Source organism: Bufo gargarizans, chromosome 7 (assembly GCF_014858855.1).
Source record: "Bufo gargarizans isolate SCDJY-AF-19 chromosome 7, ASM1485885v1, whole genome shotgun sequence".
In the NCBI taxonomy this organism is placed as follows: domain Eukaryota; kingdom Metazoa; phylum Chordata; class Amphibia; order Anura; family Bufonidae; genus Bufo; species Bufo gargarizans.
The window spans coordinates 117,901,146-117,922,118 of NC_058086.1; the positions used below are offsets into that span (position 1 = coordinate 117,901,146).

Here is a 20,973-nt window from a genome sequence, read left to right on the forward strand (position 1 = left end):
GATGTATACGCCATTATTTGTTTTTAATTATGTTTTCTTCATTTTAGGAAAGTGTGTTCATTGCCGTTTAGAAAAGGTACTTGCCATCCTTTGTCAAAGAGATTAACCGCTTCATTAGCAAGGTAATTGGCCTTTTTTATTAATAGCTGCCTGAATATACTAAGAATGTGTGCAGTATGTTAATCATGGCCCCGAGGAGGTGGGGTGTAGTAATGAGCAGTCTGTCCTGTCCTTCGTTTCCTCGTGAACTCATTCCCACAGAGATGCAGCTAAAGATCATATTAGGCTACTTTCACACCAGCATTTTTGCAGGATTCGTCATGGATCAGCAAAAACGCTGCCATCATGATAATACAACCGTCCGCATCTGTTCTGAATGGATCCGCTTGTATTATCTTTAACATAGCCAAGACGGACTCGTCTCTTAAACCATTGTAAGTCAATGGGTGCCAGATCCGTTTTCTATTGTGTCAGAGAAAACAGATCCGGCACAATTTACTTACATTGTAAGTCATGACAGATCTGTTTTCTATTGTGTCAGAGAAAACAGATCCCGCATCATTCACTTACTTTGAAAGTCATGACGGATCTGTCTTTCTCCGCATTCCAGGACACAGTAAAAACGCTGCTTGCAGTGCTTTTGTGTGCGTTATGGGAATGCAAAGAAACGGAACGGAATGCATTCTAGTTCCCTTCAGTTCAGTTTTGTCCCCATTGACAATGAATGGCGACAAAACTGAAGGGATTTTCTCCGCTATTGAGATCCTATGACAGATTTCAATAGCGGAAAGGAAAGCGCAGATGTGAAAGTAGCCTTAAACTTTATTTAGGATTATAATCCCTGACAGAGCAGAGAGGAGGCTGAGGCAGCTCTTTAGCTCAGTGTTGTGAAGTAACTTTTCCATTATTACTAATGAAAGGTATTTGGGAATATATTTATAAAAAAGTAATCTTTTCAGTTTTTATCATTTTCTTAAAGAGGTTATCCAAACTATAAAACATCGCCCGTGCCCCTCATATAGATTATACTTATCCTGCTCCCTGGCACCCGCGTCACTCCTGATCCCCACGCGGACGTTGCTGGATCTCCCCATCGCACGGATTAAAACATCTGGCAGCCAATAGCAGACCAGGATGGGGACGAGCCTCCCTTGTGTCACCCATGATGCTAGGGAGACTCGTTGGCTGCTTTTGGCTGTTCTCCCTCCGCAAGATGCATTGGTGGCTATGCAGGAATCAGGAGCGACATGGGTGCTGGGCAGTGGGGTAAATATAATCTTAGGGGGATGTGTCTTAGCGCCGCCTCCGCATTTACTATACCTTTTGCCAGAAAGTGGTGCAAGTTTTAGCGGAAGTCTGTGCCAGCCTGTAGCTGGTGTAGACTTCAGTTTCTGGTACATAGCAGTGCAGAGATGCGCTAATGCAGGGACATGAAGACTGACATATGGATACGGCAGTCTAGATAAATGTCCCTCACTGTCTCTTACTGCAGCCGACCACATCTAACCTGAGGACGTGTGATGCTGAAAACCAGCTAGCTCATCCCGTATACACTGTGATGAGTCCTCTTCCTCCCGAGTGATACAGAACATTAGTCTAGTCAATGAAAAATAGATGATTTTGCATGCAAGGTGAATAAATTTTGACTGCAATTGTCTTCAGTGTTTCCATTTTCTCGCTCGTATCATTGGGGGACACAGGAGACCATGGATATAGCTGCTGCCACTAGGAGGCAACACTAGGCAAAAAAGTGTTTGCTCCTCTGCTTAGCTATACCCCTCCTGCATACACTGAACTAATTTAGATTTTAGGAGGCTTTTGTTATTTTACCTTTTTACCTCTTAAGGTACAGGAAACAGAGTTGCCTGGCCTCTTTGTTTACCCGGGGAGGAAGACCGGTGTTGGTTCCCCTCACCGCCCAACCTCCCCCAAGAAGGCAAAAGTGGACCAGGGCGGCCCAGCTGCCCTGCATACCGCCAGCCACGTGGTTACCTGCCTTTCTGCAGTCTCCCCTCCACTAAAGCCTCCATACCACCTCAGTGCTAGTGGCTGAAGAGGTGACCCTGCTGGTACCCCGAAGGTGAGTATTGTGAACACAGGGTGAGTATAACCCTCTCCATGCACCACCTCCCCTCTCCTTTCCTCCACTCTCAACCCCTTTTATTTCCGGGCCAAATGCTGTTTCCTCCCGGCCCGGGTTCTCTCCTTGCGACCCCCCCCCCTCTTTCCACCCCATACCTCCGACCAGTACCAGCTCCCAGTGGTCGCACTTCTTCCTGGGCCGACCGATGCCTCCAGCTGCCGGTCGTCATGTACAACCGCCCCAGGTCTCATCTGTCTGTGGTCCGAGAATTCAACGGCAGTTCTTTCTGGCCTCTCTTACGCGAGTCCCTGGCTTTGCGGCCATCCTGGAGTTTGGTGGGTGGGGACTGGCCCCCATGCGCAAAATCTTCGAGCCCAGATGTGTCCCCCCCCCCCCCTTCTCCAGGAGACGGCTGAGCTCCGCCCCCGGGCCTCTCTGTCTGGCCTCCCTATTACATGGCTGTGTAGTTTAAAATAAACCCCTGCTTGCCTCCAGTTGAGGCTAGGAGTTTCAGTTTTCGAATACTGAAGGCAGCGTAATTGTATGACCACTGGATACTGTTCAGCCTGTCGCATTACCCCCCCCCCCCATAGGTTGTGTAATTGCACGACCACAGGATACCGCACAGCCGGGCACATTACCCCCTTCCATAGGCGAAAGAAATTGCTCTATCACTGGATAGTATATCCTGCGTTACCTATTCCTACAAGTTCAATAATCACATTAATGCGTGAAGTAATTGCACCACCATTGGATACTATGTCTACTACATCACAGCACCTGATACTATATATCATATTCTTACTCTTCCACGGGAGGTGTAGGCCAAGAGACTGTTCCTACTATTACTCGGTCCTCCCCCACAAGTGAAGTACCGGCGCAACCACTGGATACAGCAGCTACTACCGCGTTATCCCCTTCATTTTTGGTTGTTGATTTTGAGCACCAACATGGCAATCTCTGTCCTCCCAGGGTGTATCCCCACAACACCGTTTTAAGTCCCGGTGGGACTCCATACTACATGGTTGGTCATGATACTCAACACCTTCAATAGGTGGTGTATCTGCCCTAGAAGAGAATTCGGTGGTTGCTACCAAGCAAATTCAGTATTACACTGCCTCTGAATACTGTATCCACTTCTGGCTCTCCTCCTTTTCAGGTGGCGTATTTAGGCTAGCACTCCATACCATGGCTACTACTATATGTCCTCTTCCGCAGTTGGAGTATTTACGCTAGCACTAGAGATCGTAGCTACTACTGTAGGGCCTCCTTCCTAGGTGGCGTGTCTACCCTGACTTTTGGCTTTTGTGGCTACTATGGTATAGCCTCCTTCTCAGGTGGAGTATTTACGCTAGCGCTACATATCATGGCTGCTACTGTATGTCCTTCTCAGGTATTGCGCTTGCCTTTGTTTCGGTGATTACTATCTGTATGGGCTTCTTATCAGGTGAAAGATTTGTCTTAGCACTCCATACCATGGCTCCTACTGAACAGTCCCTCCCCCCTTGGGTGGAGTATTTGTGTTAGTACTACATACCAGAGCTCCTACTGTATGGTCTCGACAGAGGCTGAGCATCTGAGTCAGAGGACTCACTGATCAGTGCACCAGCAGGCTCCATCTCAGGTGCTCAGCAAGAGCCTGTGGATTCACTGATCACTGCACCAGAACGTTCTGGCTGAGTGCAAGGGCCTGCTAGTTCAAGCTGTGGCTCAGTTGCTCAGCCAGAGCCTGCTGGTGCAATGATCAGTGAGTCAGTGTATTTGCCTCATATCAGTCTATATCCTGTTAATGCAGTGCTTTGTGTATCCTGTATTTATTTTAATTTTTTGCCCCATCAGCATCATCCCAGCAAAGATAATTCTGCGCTGCATGTCTCATGTGTGGGCACTGGAGCTACACAGCAGAACGTTGTGGGGATAATCATGGTGCCGATGGGCCATTGTTATGCTGGAGATGCAGAGCACTGACAATTTGCCATTTTGGCTGCGTTACATTTTAAATATGATGGAGAAAACACAAGTTTTTAAATTGCACAAAAGTCAGAAATGTAAAATTGTCTAAATGTGCTATTTATGTAGTGAAGACATTTCTAGAGCAGACTGCATACATAGCACCCTCTTAATGTTATTTAGACCTTTGTATTACATATATTGATTACTTCAACTTTCATACTCCTCTTTGGCTGACAAAACTCCTCAAAATGGTAAGAGGAGTATTTTTACTCTTTTGGAAAAAATGTAGTACGACCTCTGCTCACACTGGTCCTAGGTGTGGTGGCTGTGTCTACATTCCCTCTCGGGTGGATCTCCAACTCATTGCACCAATAGGTGGGGTCTTTATGCTGGCGCTTCGTCCACTCCTTTCTGATGACATGGTCATCTGCGGTACTTCCATTCTCTGACCAGGTATTTGCTTTAGTAGGCATGCTATAGCTGATGAGCTATTCACTTCGGCTGCGCACTATTGCGGGGTTCTCCCTGGTTGGCATAACCTCCTCATTTCTCTGACATTGGTCTTCCACATGGTTCTCATTTCAAGTGGGACATTGGTGCCAACTGTTGATGCTGTGACACTATCAACGACTATGGTGTTGTCAATGCTAATAGATGTTTCATTGCTGGAACGCAGCACCCTTTCAGTGTTAAGCCCCTCTGCAAGACGAGTAATTGCGCTCCTCCCAGATACTGTTTCTTTCTACCTGAGGTTGGATTCTTACTGTTCTGGAATGTCTGCACTATTTTTTTTTTTTCTTATATCCAGATTTTCTCTGGTGTTTTTGTGGTGTCGGACATAGTCATTACATTCTCTCCTGGAGAAGTATTTCTCCCATCTCGGACCAATCTGTGCATTCCGCTGATGACTGCATTGTCCCCTTCAGGCAGATTCGCTACATGGTGACAGTAGATGGTCTCTGCCAAATCTACACACCACCTATTTATTTATTTATTTTTGTTTTTCAGCCTAAAGTGGGGTCTGCCTGATCCAGGCAGTTTGTGGCGTATCAAGCAGATTCTTTTGTTGGAGGTCTCATGACAAGGCTCTACGGCTCTGGGGGCATCGGTCCTCCACAGTACCAGCTCCTTAGGGAGCGTTTCCTTTTTAGGCAGAGATGGATGCCTTTTTGGATCGGCTTCCATGAGTGTATTCCGGCGAGTGTACGTTGTATATTTGAGAAAAAACTTAGAGGACCTTTCATTGGTCCAGACATTATGAAATACGTTGGGGATTGTGTAGGGCATAGTGCAGTGATGGAAGATCACTTACTAGCTTATCTTTGCATAATGCTGCCAGTCTTATCCAATACATTCCAGAACTGTAAGGATTACATAGCATCATAAATCAATATAATGCTATATGACCCAGTCAGTGCTGGGAGGTCAGGCCTGGAGCTGCGCTGCGGACTTGCAGCGTGATACTCGCTCGTCTGAAAGGGGCCTTACTATTAAAGGATATCATTCATGCATTAATATTTTGATATAAGCGACTTTTCTCAGAATATATGATCTTGACCGTGTGATTGGGCAGCAGCCTGTGGTTGCTCATGCTCATCAGACCAGAGCACCTTCCTCCATACATTTTGGGAGTCTCCCACATGCCTTTTCGCAAACTCACAACGTGCCTTTTTGTTTTTTTGCTGAAAGTAATGGCTTTCTTCTGGCCACTCTGCCATAAAGCCCAACTCTATGAAGCGTACGGCTTATTGCCTTCCTATGTACAGATACTCCAGTCTCTGCTGTGGAACTCTGCAGCTCCTCCAGGGTTACCTTAGGTCTCTTTGCTGCCTCTCTGATTAATGCCCTCCTTGCCTGCTCCGTGGGTTTTAGTGGGCAGGTTTGCGGTTGTGCCATGTTCTTTCCATTTGGTTACGATAGATTTGATGGTGCTCCCGGGGATCATCAAAGATTTGGATTATTTATTTTTATTTTTTTATAACCTAACCCTGACTTGTACTTCTAAACAACATTGTACCTTACTTGTTTGGAGAGTTCTTTGGTCTTCATGGCAGTGTTTGGTTAGTAATGCCTCTTGCTTAGGTGTTGCAGCCTCTGGGGCCTTTCAAAGAAGGTGTGTATATGTATTGACAGATCATGTGACACTTAGATTGCACACAGGCGGACATCATTTCACTAATTATGTGACTTCTGAAAGTAATTGGTTGCACCAGAGCTTTTTATGGGCTTCCTAAAAAAGGGGGTGAATACGCACATGCCAATTTTCTGTTTTTCTATTTTTGAACAATAGTTTTATTTATAAATTTTTCTCATTTCACTTCACCAACTTAGACTATTGTGTTCTGATCCATCACATAAAATTCAGATTAACAAAACATTGAACTTAAGGCTGTAATGTAACAAAAAAGTCACGGGGTAAATACTTTTGCAAGGCACTGTGTGTGTGTGTATGTATATGTATGTGTGTGTGTGTGTGTGTATATATATATATATATATATATATATATATATATATATATATATATATATATATATATACAGTACAGACCAAAAGTTTGGACACACCTCATTCAAAGAGTTTTCTTTATTTTCATGACTATGAAAATTGAAGATTCACACTGAAGGCATCAAAACTATGAATTAACACATGTGGAACATAACAAAAAAGTTTGAAACAACTGAAAATGTGTCATATTCTAGGTTCTTCAAAGTAGCCACCTTTTGCTTTGATTACTGCTTTGCACACTCTTGGCATTCTCTTGATGAGCTTCAAGAGGTAGTCACCTGAAATGGTTTTCACTTCACAGATGTGCCCTGTCAGGTTTAATAAGTGGGATTTCTTGCCTTATAAATGGGGTTGGGACCATCAGTTGTGTTGTGGAGAAGTCAGGCGGATACACAGCTGATAGTCCTACTGAATAGACTGTTAGCTGCTTTTTTCTTGCCATAATACAAATTCTAAGTAAAGAAAAACGAGTTGCCATCATTACTTTAAGAAATGAAGGTCAGTCAGTCTGAAATATTGGGAAAACTTTGAAAGTGTCCCCAAGTGCAGTCACAAAAACCATCAAGCGCTACAAAGAAACTGGCTCACATGCGGACCGCCCAGGAAAGGAAGACCAAGAGTCACCTCTGCTGTGGAGGATAAGTTCATCCGAGTCACCAGCCTCAGAAATCGCAGGTTAACAGCAGCTCAGATTAGAGACCAGGTCAATGCCACACAGAGTTCTAGAAGCAGACACATCTCTAGAACAACTGTTAAGAGGAGACTGTGTGAATCAGGCCTTCATGGTAGAATATCTGCTAGGAAACCACTGCTAAGGACAGGCAACAAGCAGAAGAGACTTGTTTGGGCTAAAGAACACAAGGAATGGACATTAGACCAGTGGAAATCTGTGCTTTGGTCTGATGAGTCCAAATTTGAGATCTTTGGTTCCAACCACCGTGTCTTTGTGCGACGCAGAAAAGGTGAACAGATGGACTCTACATGCCTGGTTCCCACCGACCGTGAAGCATGGAGGAGGAGGTGTGATGGTGTGGGGGTGCTTTCCTGGTGACACTGTTGGGGATTTATTCAAAATTGAAGGCATACTGAACCAGCATGGCTACCACAGCATCTTGCAGCGGCATGCTATTCCATCCGGTTTGCGTTTAGTTGGACCATCATTTATTTTTCAACAGGACAATGACCCCAAACACACCTCCAGGCTGTGTAAGGGCTATTTGACCATGAAGGAGAGTGATGGGGTGCTGCGCCAGATGACCTGGCCTCCACAGTCACCGGACCTGAACCCAATCGAGATGGTTTGGGGTGAGCTGGACCGCAGAGTGAAGGCAAAAGGGCCAACAAGTGCTAAGCATCTCTGGGAACTCCTTCAAGACTGTTGGAAGACCATTTCAGGTGACTACCTCTTGAAGCTCATCAAGAGAATGCCAAGAGTGTGGAAAGCAGTAATCAAAGCAAAAGGTGGCTACTTTGAAGAACCTAGAATATGACATATATTCAGTTTCACACTTTTTTTGTTATGTATATAATTCCACATGTGTTTAATTCATAGTTTTGATGCCTTCAGTGTGAATCTACAATTTTCATAGTCATGAAAATAAAGAAAACTCTTTGAATGAGAAGGTGTGTCCAAACTTTTGGTCTGTACTGGGAAAAACAAATTGGGTACAGAGATTTCTACTAGTAGTTGGGCACAAGCGTTTGTTTTTATTCATAAGACCTTTACCTGTGTTACTCATTATGAAGCCGCAATAAAAACTACACTCCATTGGTATCTCGCCCCAGATCGACTGAGTCACATATATCCGGGCACTTCCCAGCTGTGCTGGCGGGGCTGCGGTGGTAGAGGAACTCTGTTCCTTATACTTTGGTCCTGCCCTCTGATAACTCAGTATTGGAAGAATAGTCACACCCTTTTAAATACAATCACAGGACGGTCCTCCTCTCTTGCCCCAGCCCTTGCCTTATTATTCCTCGGCATTACTGACCTTCCAGCCAGCATTCGTCATGTTGTAGCGCACATTCTCCTGTCCACAAAACTGGTCCTAACTAGGTACTGGAAATCCTCTGCCATTCACAAACTTCAAGAGATCGTGGATCTGGTCAATACCACTTGCGTTTATGAAAAGATGATGGCTTATAAGGACCATACACACCCTGGATTTGTAGCTAAATGGCTGGTTTGGTTCTCCTCCTCATACGCTACTATCCCCCGCACATAAGGTGATTTGTCCAACATGGGTAGCAGCATAAGGAGCTGGAGGATCTCAAGGGGATCTTATTTTCAGTACTCTCCCCCCTTAAAGGGAACCTGTCACCCAAAAATCGCCTATTAAGCTGTTTACAGTACCTTATAGTGCTGTATAGTCGTTTCCTGATGCACTTTTTGTTAGTTTTGCAGCATGTATGCTCAGTCAGAAATCGATGTTATATTCAGCTGCTGCCCCGTGCTTCAAGTCAGGCTTGAAGTCACGGGGGCAGCGGCCTCGGCGTCTTACATGGCCCTCTCCCCGCCCCCTGCCTCTGTGACTGACAGCCGAAATCCGATTCCGGGACCGCGCTCAACGGCCGCATGCGCAGTAAAGGGCGGCAGGAGCGCGGTCCCGGCTGCCGCGCGTACTACGCGCCGTCTTACTTTCGCCGCACTGCGCATGCGCCCGACATCCTGTATCAAACGCGCCCGCGCCCGCGCCCGGGCGCGTTTGATACAGGATGTCGGGCGCATGCGCAGTGCGGCGAAAGTAAGACGGCGCGTAGTACGCGCGGCAGCCGGGACCGCGCTCCTGCCGCCCTTTACTGCGCATGCGGCCGTTGAGCGCGGTCCCGGAATCGGATTTCGGCTGTCAGTCACAGAGGCAGGGGGCGGGGAGAGGGCCATGTAAGACGCCGAGGCCGCTGCCCCCGTGACTTCAAGCCTGACTTGAAGCACGGGGCAGCAGCTGAATATAACATCGATTTCTGACTGAGCATACATGCTGCAAAACTAACAAAAAGTGCATCAGGAAACGACTATACAGCACTATAAGGTACTGTAAACAGCTTAATAGGCGATTTTTGGGTGACAGGTTCCCTTTAAACGCTTTTCTCTTCTTTCTTCAATGGTCAAAGAGTGTTAGCCGTCCTGTCAGTTTGTAATGATCTGCTATCGTATTTAATGTGTATGAAACAGTACTTGTGATGCTGTTTTGCCAGCATGTCCATGCTCTATCAGATTTGTGTTTTGGTACTGCGATACCAGCAGCTGTGTACTTACTAGTGTACTGTGACAGTTTGTTCTGTTCTTTGTCTGAGAAGTTTTGAAAATTCAATAAAAAACTATTTGCTCTAAAAAATCTGCGGCACTCGCCAATGAGGCGAAAAAAATTCAGTTGATTTTATTCAAGCACTGCTTGAGAAAGACCAACCCTGGTCGAAACGTTGCTGTGATTATGCTGCTTGAATAAATCAACTGAATTTTTTTCGCCTCATTGGCAAGTGCTGCAGATTTTTTCACTTTGGATATTTAATGGGACCCCTAGCCTGGATCTCTACCCGTGTGCACCATAAATTACCTTTCAATAATCAGTACATTTACTCCCAGATTGGGATGGGTGGTGCTGTTCCTTTTAATAAATAAATAAATAAATAAATAAATATAGAATATATATATATATATATATATTATTATATTATATTTCCCCAGTCGTCTCCATGACAGCACAACCTGAGATTGACTTCCTCTGATAGGACAGGACAGGAAAAAACACAGAGGTTAAGAACCCCACCCCTTCCCCTCATCACCAGTGTTTTTTCCTGTCCTGTCAAGGAAGGAATACCAGAGAGGTGTGCTGGGAGCTCGTCTGGGTTCCTTAGGTTAACTCTGCTATATATATATATAAAAAAGAAAAAAAAAAAAAAAAAATATATATATATATATATATATATATATATATATATATATATATATATATATATATATATATATATATATATATATATATATATATATATATATATATAATTTATTTTTTATTTTTTGAGGGTTTCTCCCCTTTACCGGATTGTTGTTCAGGCCTGAGGTCGGTTCCGGAGGTCTGTCTCTTCCCTCCTCCTGTGCCCGGGCCCCTCTGTGTTTGGTGGCCCCGGCGAAGCTCCTGCGGCGGTCCAGTGGGGCTTGATGCGGAGTGGATAGGCGGCCGGAGCGAAGCTAGGACGCTCTTCCCTCCGGCCGCCGGGTGATGACGTCAGACGCTGAGGGGGCATGGCTTAGCGTCATGACATCATGCGGTGCAAACTCTGCCCTGACCCCTGAAGACGGCGAAACATGTCGGGGGGGGGGGGGGGGGGGGCAGCGTGAATCTCAAGTTTTAATTCAGTAGAGTCTTTTAGCCAACAAACATAGGGACCATTGAAACATTGTGCCTGCACTCACATGGCAGCGTGCAGCTAGCAAAGCAACAATGTTTCATCCTAGATAGGCCATCCTAGGTAGGAGGCTATTATTAGCAAATGCAGACAGAATCGTAACTGATTGAGACTACTGGCAATTTTAATATCCCATAGTTAGATATTATAAGAAAAACCCAATAAAGGTTAAGTTTTAGGATATAGGAGGTGTAGGATAATGGGTGTAAGGTAGTCCTAGGGACATTAGTTGCTCTGTGTTTGGTGGCCCCGGCGAAGCTCCCTCCTGCGGCAGTCCAGTGGGGCTTGATGTGGAGTGGATAGGCAGCCGGAGAAAGGCTAGGACGCTCTTCCCTCCGGCCGCCGGGTGATGACGTCAGACGCTGAGGAGGCGTGGCTTAGCATCATGACGTCATGCGGTGCGGCAGGGAGCCTGGCGGGGAAATTTAAAATTGCCATGGCGGCCTTCACAGCGTGCCCAGCGTCTACTCACCTGTTTTGGCAACCTGCTGTGGACGGGAGTGCCCCTACCACCGCTGGCTCTGGATTGGAGCCCCCCACTACTTTCTGCGTTCTGTGAGTAGCCTGTTTCAGGCACCCCTTGTATGTTTGTTTGCCGTGTAGTGGTTGACCCTTCTCTCCCTTGTGTATTGCATGGAGAAAAGGAGTCGTCCTCTTCCACTAAAATTAAACCCAGGAAGTGTGGCTTCTGTGCTAAGTGTTTACCGTCCCCTGGGTCTAAACTGCTATGTAAAGAGTGTACCTCCTCAGTAGTCAAGTCTGAGTCATCCAGTTTGATTGAGGAAATAAAATCCATAGTTAGAGTGGAAGTCTAGTCTGCCATGGCTTCCCGGGAGCCCAGACCTCCCCCCCCCCCCCCCCCCATAGACCGAGTCAATCCCCAAAGTCGATGCTTCAGTGGCCAAGGTCGCTAAGCGTACGGTCCTGCCCTTTGAGGATGCAGCCCAATTAAAAGATCCCATGGACAGAAAGGCAGAGAGCTTACTCAAAAAATAAAAAATAAAAATGGGAACCCACTACAGCCCCATTAAAACCAGGGGTTGCTGCGACCTGTGTAGCCCGCACCTTTAGCCGTATGGTTAGAACAGTTGGAGCTACACCTAATTAACAAGACCTCTAGGGAGAAAATCCTAAATGGTCTCCCCTTACTCAGGAAGTCCACAAATTTCCTAGTGGATGCTTCCGCTGAGTCGGTTAGACTGTCGCTTCCCACTGCAGTGCTCTCCAATACCATCAGGAGAGTCCTGTGGTTAAAAGCTTTGTCAGGAGATATGGCTTCTAAAAATAAGCTGATATATTTACCATTCCATGGACAATATGTGTTTGGCCCTGATTTTGGACAAAATTTTAGAGCAGGCTACTGACTGTAAAAGAGGCTTTCCCGAAGATAAATCTGGAAATAGAAAACGGTTTTTCCAGGACGTCCTCCATGACAGCACTACATGGAGGTGGTCTCCCCCGCCCACTATTGGGACAGGAAACAGAGAGGTTAAAAGCTCCCCCCCACCCACCATCACCAGTGTTTTTTCCTGTCCCAATAATGGACAGGGCAGAGAGGGGTCTCTCTTGCAGACCTAGTTACTTTTCTTTTTTTTTCTTCCTCTTTTCCTATGTCGCCGGCTAAAACCCCTAAGCTGGGGTCCCTTAGCCTCCCAGCCCGCTCCAGTACCTGTGGGTCATGCGGCTCTCGGCTGGAAGCGCGTACACCGGGGGCTGGGAATCGGTAGCCACAACCCCGCTGGGGCTCTGGGCTGCAGGACGCTCCTCCAGGAGGGACAGCGCGGGAGCCGGTGCATCTTCTTTTTCACTTCCGGCTTCGACGCTGAGCCGGAAGTGACATCTAAGCCCCGGGAAGGAGTGCGCATGTGCGTGACCTCCGGCGCCGGATCCAGTATGGCGGCGCCCTGCGATCGGTCCCCAAGCGGCGAGGGACGCTGGAGGCCTAGCGTTCGGCCTCGCGTCCACCCGGATTACAGGGGAGGAGCTACCACGTCAGGAGGGGTAAGTGCCAGTGGCATTTAAAAGTCTGGTTGGTCTAGGTGTCGGTCCCTCAGTATGGATTCGTCCGGTATGAGAGAGCAGTCCCCAGACCCTCCTGCCCAGGGACATGTGAGTAACCCAGCACTATATGGTGGTAAATAGGATAGGCTCAGAAGGATTATAGCCTGTTTCTCTATCATCATGTCTCCTAGGGAGAGAAAGATCCTACCCTAAAGGCGGACATTAAAAAGAAGCCCAAAAGATGCGCTATTTGCAGCAAAAGGCTTCAGGAGTCTTACACAAAGAAGCTTTGTGCCGATTGTATTAACAAAATGATGAAAGAGGAACAGTTGTCACTGCTAACAGACCTTAGAGCCATCATTAAAGAAGAGGTTAAAGCGTCAGTTTCCTCCTTAATAACGCCTAAGGGGCTGAACGGACCACTGGGATTAAAAGACCTAGGGAAAGCCTGGAGTCAGACCCAGATATTATAGAGGAGGAAGAAGAGGAGTCTTTACCCTCCTCATCCCATGAGGAGAAACGCAAGTACTGTTTCTCAACTGAGGATATGGATTCCCTCCTAACTGCAGTTAGACAAACTATGGATATCTCAGACGAACCAGCTAAGAGGTCCATTCAGGAGGAGATGTTTGCTGGCCTAATTACAAAACAGAGGAAGCTGTTCCCCTTAAACTCTAGCCTAAAACAGATGATCCTGGATGAGTGGGAGGATGTAGAGAAAAAGCTGTTTATTCCCAGAGAATTTAAGTAGTTTATCCTTTGACAAAGAGGACACTAAACTCTGGGAAGAAATCCCCAAGATCGACGCCCCGGTCGCCAGGGTAGCTAAAAAAACAGCGATCCCATTCGAGGACTCCTCCCAGCTGAAAGACCACATGGACCGCAAGGCCGATGGCCTCCTGAGGAAATCTTGGGAGGCTTCTGCGGCCTTAATTTCTACCAATGTTGCGGCTACCTCAGTGGCTAGGTCCCTATTATTGTGGTTATCTCAGCTGGAGAACCATTTGTCAATGGGAACTCCCAGGGAGGACATTTTGGAGACCATCCCGCTCCTAAAGATGGCGACAGCCTTTACAGCGGACGCTTCAGCCGAGTCAGTCAGGTTCGCAGCTAAAAGCGGGGCCCTTCTGAACACCGCAAGAAGGGCTTTGTGGCTGAAGAATTGGTCGGGTGATCTCACCTCAAAAAATAAATTATGTGCAATCCCCTTTTCAGGTTCATACGTGTTTGGCCCTAGTCTGGACAAAATTCTGGAGAAAGCCTCAGATAAAAAAATAGGGTTTCCCCAAACAAAAACTAGGAGGACTTTTTTTCGGAAAAAATTCCAGCCAAAAAACCAGACGTATAAGGATAAGAGAAAGTCGGGGAGATGGTCCTATCCCAAAGGAGGTAAGGGCAGAGGATTTCTGCTTAACCCCAACACTCCCCAAGACAAACAATGACGCCAGGCCAGTCGGGGGGAGATTAAGATCCTTTCTCCCAGCATGGAGCCAAATAACTCAGAACACTTGGGTGCTCCAAATTATTCAAGAAGGGTACAAGATAGAATTTATATCGGTTCCGCAACACAAATTTGTGCTAACAGGGTACGGAGGAGGTACACCTCAGGAAAAAAAAAAATCTAGGCGCAGTGACTCGCGTCCCTGCGGGTCAGGAAGGCAGGGGCTTCTATTCAAGGTTATTCCTGGTCAAAAAGCCAGATGGTTCATTCAGAACTATAATCAACCTAAAGCCCCTAAACGTCTTCATAAAGTACCGTCGTTTCAAGATGGAATCGATAAGATCAACAACACCCCTCATTTCTCAGGGAGCGGTAATGTGCACCTTGGACTTAAAAGATGCATATTACCATGTACCAATAAATCCGGACCACCAAAAATTCCTAAGATTCGCGGTAAGGGAAGCAGGGAAAGTAAACCATTATCAGTGCCAGTGCCTGCCCTTTGGGATATCAACAGCCCCCCGGGTGTTTACAAAGTTGGTAATAGAGATAGTGGCCTTCCTCAGACTGAAGGGAATAAAGATTGTACCTTATCTAGACTATCTTCTCCTAACCGCAGACTCTGCACCAGTTCTAGCGGCACAAACACAGACAACAATATCCCTCTTACAGGATCTCGGCTGGATCATAAATTGGGAAAAGTCAGACCTAGTACCAGAGACCAGAAAGATCTTCCTGGGAACGCTGCTAGTATCGAACCTACAGAGGTCTTTCCTTCCACCTCCAAAACAGCAGAACCTTGTCAGGAAATTGAAAGCGTTTCAAGGGAAATCTGTGTGTACCATCAGAAACGCCATGAGCATTCTGGGCCTGATGACTTCTTGCATATTTACGGTACCGTGGAGTCAGCATCACACGAGGATCCTACAGAAGATGATTCTATCGGTCTGGGACGGGGACCACCGATCCATAGACCGGAAAATCCTTATAAAGGAGAATGCTCGGAGATCCCTGGATTGGTGGCAGACATCAAGCAACCTATCAAAAGGCGTCTCCTGGAATCTAAATCCGTATGTCGTAGTAACTACAGATGCCAGCCAACAGGGTTGGGGTGCAAAGGTTGGAATCTACTACTTCCAAGAAACCTGGAGCCAGACCACAAAGAACAGGTCTTCAAACTTCAGAGAACTCCATGCCGTTTGGGAGACTCTCAAACAGAGTCAAGATCTTCTGAGCGGACAGAACATACGTATCCTATCAGACAACATGACAGCGGTCTCCTTCCTCAAACATCAGGGAGGAACAAGATACCCTCTCCTCCAGAGTCTAACAAACAACATTTTTTCCTGGGCAGAGGAGAATGTGCTGTCAATCTCGGCAGTACACCTACAGGGTTCAAGAAACCAGTCAGCAGATTTCCTCAGCAGACTCCTTATAGATCCAAACGAGTGGACTCTGAACAGACAGGTGTTTCTAGAATTGACAGCTTCATGGGGATTCCCAGAAATCGACCTCTTTGCCTCAAGGGAGAATACTCAAACAACCTCCTTCTTCTCCCGGAACCCTGCCGATCACCCCACAGCAGTAGACGCTCTATCCCAGTCCTGGGACATGAAGCTAGCGTATGCGTTTCCTCCTTTCCCTCTGATTTCAGTAGCCTTAAAGAAGATCAGCAGGGAATCGTCCAAAGTGATCTTCATAGCTCCCTTTTGGCCGAAACAAGCCTGGTTCCCGGTCCTGTCCTCTGAGTCAAGAAGAACCGATTCCCCTCCCTCTCAGGCCAGACCTGTTGCATCAGGGTCCAATCTGGAATCCGGAAATAAACAAGCTGAAGTTAACAGCGTGGCTTCTTAAAGGGACTTGTTAAAATTACAGGGGTTCTCAGACGAAGTAATAGCCACTATTCAGAGAGGCCATAAACAGGTGACATCGGCGATTTATAATAAAATCTGGAAAAAATTCTGCTCCTGGATGACGCTGAGAGGGAAGAATCCTCTACTCCCGAGTCTGGGAGATATTCTTGATTTCCTCCAAGAAGGGTTCAACATGGGTCTTAGACCCAGTACCCTTAAGGTGCAAACTGCAGCCTTAAGTTGGTTTCTAAATTACTCACTTTCAGAAAATCGATGGGTAAGCAGGTTCTTAAAGGCAACCACACGGATTAGACCAACACTAAGGTCCCCAGTCCCACCTTGGGATCTGTCGCTAGTGCTTAATGCCTTAACAAAACCACCTTTTGAACCCCTACACAAGAGTAGCTTAAGAAACCTAACCTTAAAGATGATGTTTTTAGTGGCGATCACATCAGCCCGTAGGTTAGTAGAGATCCAGGCCCTCACCATCCGTGAGCCGTACCTTACAATCTGTGAAGATAGTCATAATAAGGCTAGACCCGTCCTTTATACCTAAGGTAGTTTCTTCCTTTCATCGTAACCAGGAAATAGTACTACCAACTTTCTACACAGATCCAAAGACCGAAAGGGAGAAGGAGTTCCACCTTCTAGACGTCAGACGTTCTCTCCTTTCCTACCTAGATGTTACCAGTACCTTTAGATTAGACTCAAATCTGTTTATTCAATTTTCAGGCCGCAATAAGGGCAAGAAAGCTTCTAAAGCAACATTAGCAAGATGGATTAAAATAGTCATTAAAGAGGCCTATCAGAGCCAGGAGCTCCCCTGTCCCCAGGAGATTAGGGCTCATTCAACGAGAGCAGTCTCGGCTTCATGGGCCGAACATGCGAATGCTTCTATCGACCAGATATGTAGGGCAGCCACCTGGGCAAGCTCCCAGACCTTTTGTAAGCATTACAGATTAAATGTGTCAGGGAATATTGACCAGTCTTTTGTACGAAAAGTTCTTCATGCTGCGGTCCCTCCCTAGTTGTTGGATTAATTTGGTATTCCTACTCCATGTAGTGCTGTCATGGAGGACATCCTGGAAAGTAAGAATTAGTCTTACCGGTAATGATGTTTCCAGGAGTCCGACATGACAGCACTGGTAGTTCCCTCCCTAATGGTTAGAGTAATCGTCCTTTTTCTTTCTTTTTTGTACTATGATACCCATTATGGTGTGATAATCTATAAAACACTGGTGATGGTGGGTGGGGGGGAGCTTTTAACCTCTCTGTTTCCTGTCCCAATAGTCGGCGGGGGAGACAACCTCCATGTAGTGCTGTCATGTCGGACTCCTGGAAACATCATTACCGGTAAGACTAATTCTTACTTTTCGCAAGCAGCAGCAGTATTCCAGACCTGACCGTGGAAGGTCGGGAGGATGGAATTATACCAGGGGGAATAAAGGGAAAAGCTTTCTTTTTAATCCCAACAAGGGTGGTCCCTCCGCCTCCTCTTCCAAACAATGACGTCATCCGAGTCGGGGGAAGGCTCAGTTCCTTTTTAAGTTTCTGGGAACAGACCATCACAGACCCGTATATTATCAGCATTCAAAGAAACGGGTATGCTTTAGAGTTGGATTCCCTTCTCCCGCAAAAGTTTGTAATAACCCAACTCCAGGGATCGCTAAGGTCCTCCCTGTTCGAGAGTATAAAAGAACTCCTGTCCCTAGGGCCAATAGAAGACGTCCCCAGGGAAGAATGGGGGAATGGTCACTACTCGCCTCTATTCATGGTCCGGAAACCAAACGGGAGATTCCGAACCATCATAAACCTAAAACCACTAAACAAACACATTTCATATGACAAATTCAAAATGGAAACTGTCAAGACGGCAGTAAAACTTATCAAGAAGGGGGCTCAAATGATTACAATAGATAGGTTTGCAGTAAAGCTGAAGGGAAAGATCCGCCACTATCAGTTCACCTGTCTACCTTTCGGAATTGCCTCAGCTCCTCGTATCTTCACCAAGTTTATGGCAGAAGCCATGGCCTCTCTAAACCGCAGGGGAATTTCAGTGGTCCCTTACCTCGACGACTTGCTGGTAGTGGCAGAAACGTCAGATCTCCTCCTCGTACATCTATAGGTGGTTCTTTCTCACCTTCAGAACCTGGGGTGGATCATCAACAGGGAAAAGTCCAATTTGACTCCATCACCGGAGAATGTTCTTGGGCATTCTACTGGATTCGACACTCCAGAAATCTTTTCTTCCTCCTACAAAGATCCAGGATCTAAAACTAAGAATCCAACAATTCCTAAAGATGCGTTCTTGTTCTATCCGGCAGGCCATGAGTCTTCTAAGTCTTCTATCCTCCTGCATCCCAGCCGTTGCCTGGGCCCAATTTCACATGAGGCCTCTGCAGAGCCTTGTCCTCAAAAGGTGGAACAGATCCCAGATGACCCTAGAAGAGAGGATGACGCTAACCAGAGACATGAAGGCCTCCTTAATATGGTGGCTCTCAGACAGGAACCTGAAGACGGGGGTTCCCTGGAGCCAAGAAAGGTACTATCACTAACGACGGATGCCAGTTCCTGTGGTTGGGGTGCCCTTGCTGCCACCTGTTCCTTTCAGAGTGCCTGGTCAGAAACTCAGAAGAGAATGTCATCCAACTACAGGGAGCTCTATGTCCTATGGGAAGGCCTCAAAGCAATCCAGATTCATGCCAGAAACCGTCATGTTCTAATACATTCAGACAACTCTACAGCGGTAGTGTTCATACAACATCAAGGTGGGACGACACTCTGTCATCTTCAGAACCTCGCAAGACAGATATTCTTCTGGGCAGAAAGAAATGTGAAATCATTAGGGGCGGTACATCTGAAAGGCTCACCAATACTCAAGCAGATTTCCTAAGCCGGCAGAGGCTGGATCCAGGCGAATGGTCTCTGTCACAACCAGCCTTCCAGAAAATACAAAATCAGTGGGGCATTCCATCTCTAGACCTATTTGCCTCAAAAAGAAATCACAAAGTACCACATTACTTCTCTCTCAACCCGAGGGATCTGTGTGTGGCAATGGATGCCTTCACCCAGGACTGGATGTCAGGGCTGGTGTATATCCCCCCCCCCCCCCCCCCCAATTCCGATGATCCCAAAAGTCCTCCAGAAATTCCAAGCAGAGAGATGTGTCCTGATCCTAGTCGTTCCCTTCTGGCCCAGGAGAGGCTGGTTCAGTCTCCTGAGATCCCTCAGTCAGGAGGACCCAATCCTATTTCCCCAATCCCTCACCCAAATCCCAGACTCCTCAGTCTATCAGCTTGGTTACTGAGAAATCCATCCTCTTAGGCCGAGGACCCTCTAAAAAGAGTAGTGGATACTCTCCTACTTAGTAGGAAAAAAAATACCTGTAGGTCCTACCTTCAGGTCTGGAAGAAGTTCGCTGCCTGGGCGAATTCAAGGTTTAACCAATCCTCACCAGATATCCCTCTCATCTTGGAGTTCCTCCAGGATGGGTTGGGTATGGCCTCTCCCCTAATACTCTTAAAGTACATGTTTCTGCCATAGGAGCCCTTTACAACACCAGTCTTTATGAGAATGCTTGGGTGTCTAGATTTTTAAAGGCAGTTGATTGGTTGAGACCCACAGTTAAAAACCTGGTCGCTCCCTGGAACCTGAATACCGTACTATCAGATACGCCCTTTGAGCCTTTGGATTCCCTATCCATTAAATAGCTCACCCTCAAGAACATTTTTCTAGTGGCCATTTCTTCTGCAAGAAGAGTATGTGAGCTTCAGGCCCTGTCGCTTCAAGAACCCTTTATTTCCATTTTAGAGGACAAACTCATCTTTAAATTAGATCCTGGGTTCCTCCCCATGGTGGTGTCCACCTTCCACAGGTCCCAGGATATTGTTATTCCCTCTTTTTGTCCCAATCCTAGGAATGATCAGGAAGTAAAGTATCATAACCTAGACGTTATAAGATGTGTTCTTCATTATATGGAGGTCACAAAAAGTTGGCGAATTGATAAGAATTTATTTGTGCAGTTCTGTGGCCCCAATAAAGGAAAAAAGGCAGCAAGGAGTTCTATATCCCGTTGGATTAGGTGTGCCATCCCTGAGGCCTACATAGCTTCCGGCAGGGAACCTCCTCAGTCTCTCAAAGCCCATTCTGTAAGATCTGTTTCCAGCTCTTGGGCTGAGAGGGCCTCTGCATTACTAGAGCAGATTTGCAGAGCAGCCACGTGGAAGAAGGCCCATACCTTTACTAAATATTACAGAGTAGATGTTTTTGTTAATGAGGACATGACCTTTGGACGCAAGGTCCTAGGTGCTGTTGCGCCCCCCCCCCCCCCCCCCCAAATAAGGTTACTTTGTTAGTTCTCAGGTTGTGCTGTCATGGAGACGACTGGGGAAATGAGTATTACACTCACCGGTAATCAGGTTTCCTGGAAGTCTCCATGACAGCACACATATATCCCACCCTTTTTTTCTTTGTTTCAAATTTCTTTAATAGTTACTTTCCCCTTTCCCGATTCTGTTAAAAATACACTGGTGATGAGGGGAAGGGGTGGGGTTCTTAACTTCTGTGTGGTGTAGTTTACCTTTTTTATTTATGAAAAATCCCAAATTTACCAAAAATGTTGAAAAATTCGCAATTTTCCAAATTTCAATTTCTCTGCTTTTAAAACATAAAGTGATACCTCATAAAATAGTTATTACTTAAAGGGGTTGTCCGGGTTCAGAGCTGAACCCGG

At 46.4% G+C, this 20,973-nt stretch overlaps 1 protein-coding gene across 3 annotated transcripts in view; it reads left to right on the top strand.

The window, feature by feature from the left end:
• The window catches only part of GLRX2 (glutaredoxin 2), a 69,339-nt gene that overhangs the window by 7,183 nt on the left and 41,183 nt on the right, over nucleotides 1-20,973 (top strand). For all 3 annotated transcript variants that reach the window (XM_044300719.1, XM_044300717.1, XM_044300718.1), the window contains one exon: nucleotides 48-122. In XM_044300719.1, the coding sequence (XP_044156654.1) occupies nucleotides 48-122 (75 nt within the window). The remainder of the gene's footprint in view (nucleotides 1-47; nucleotides 123-20,973) is intronic.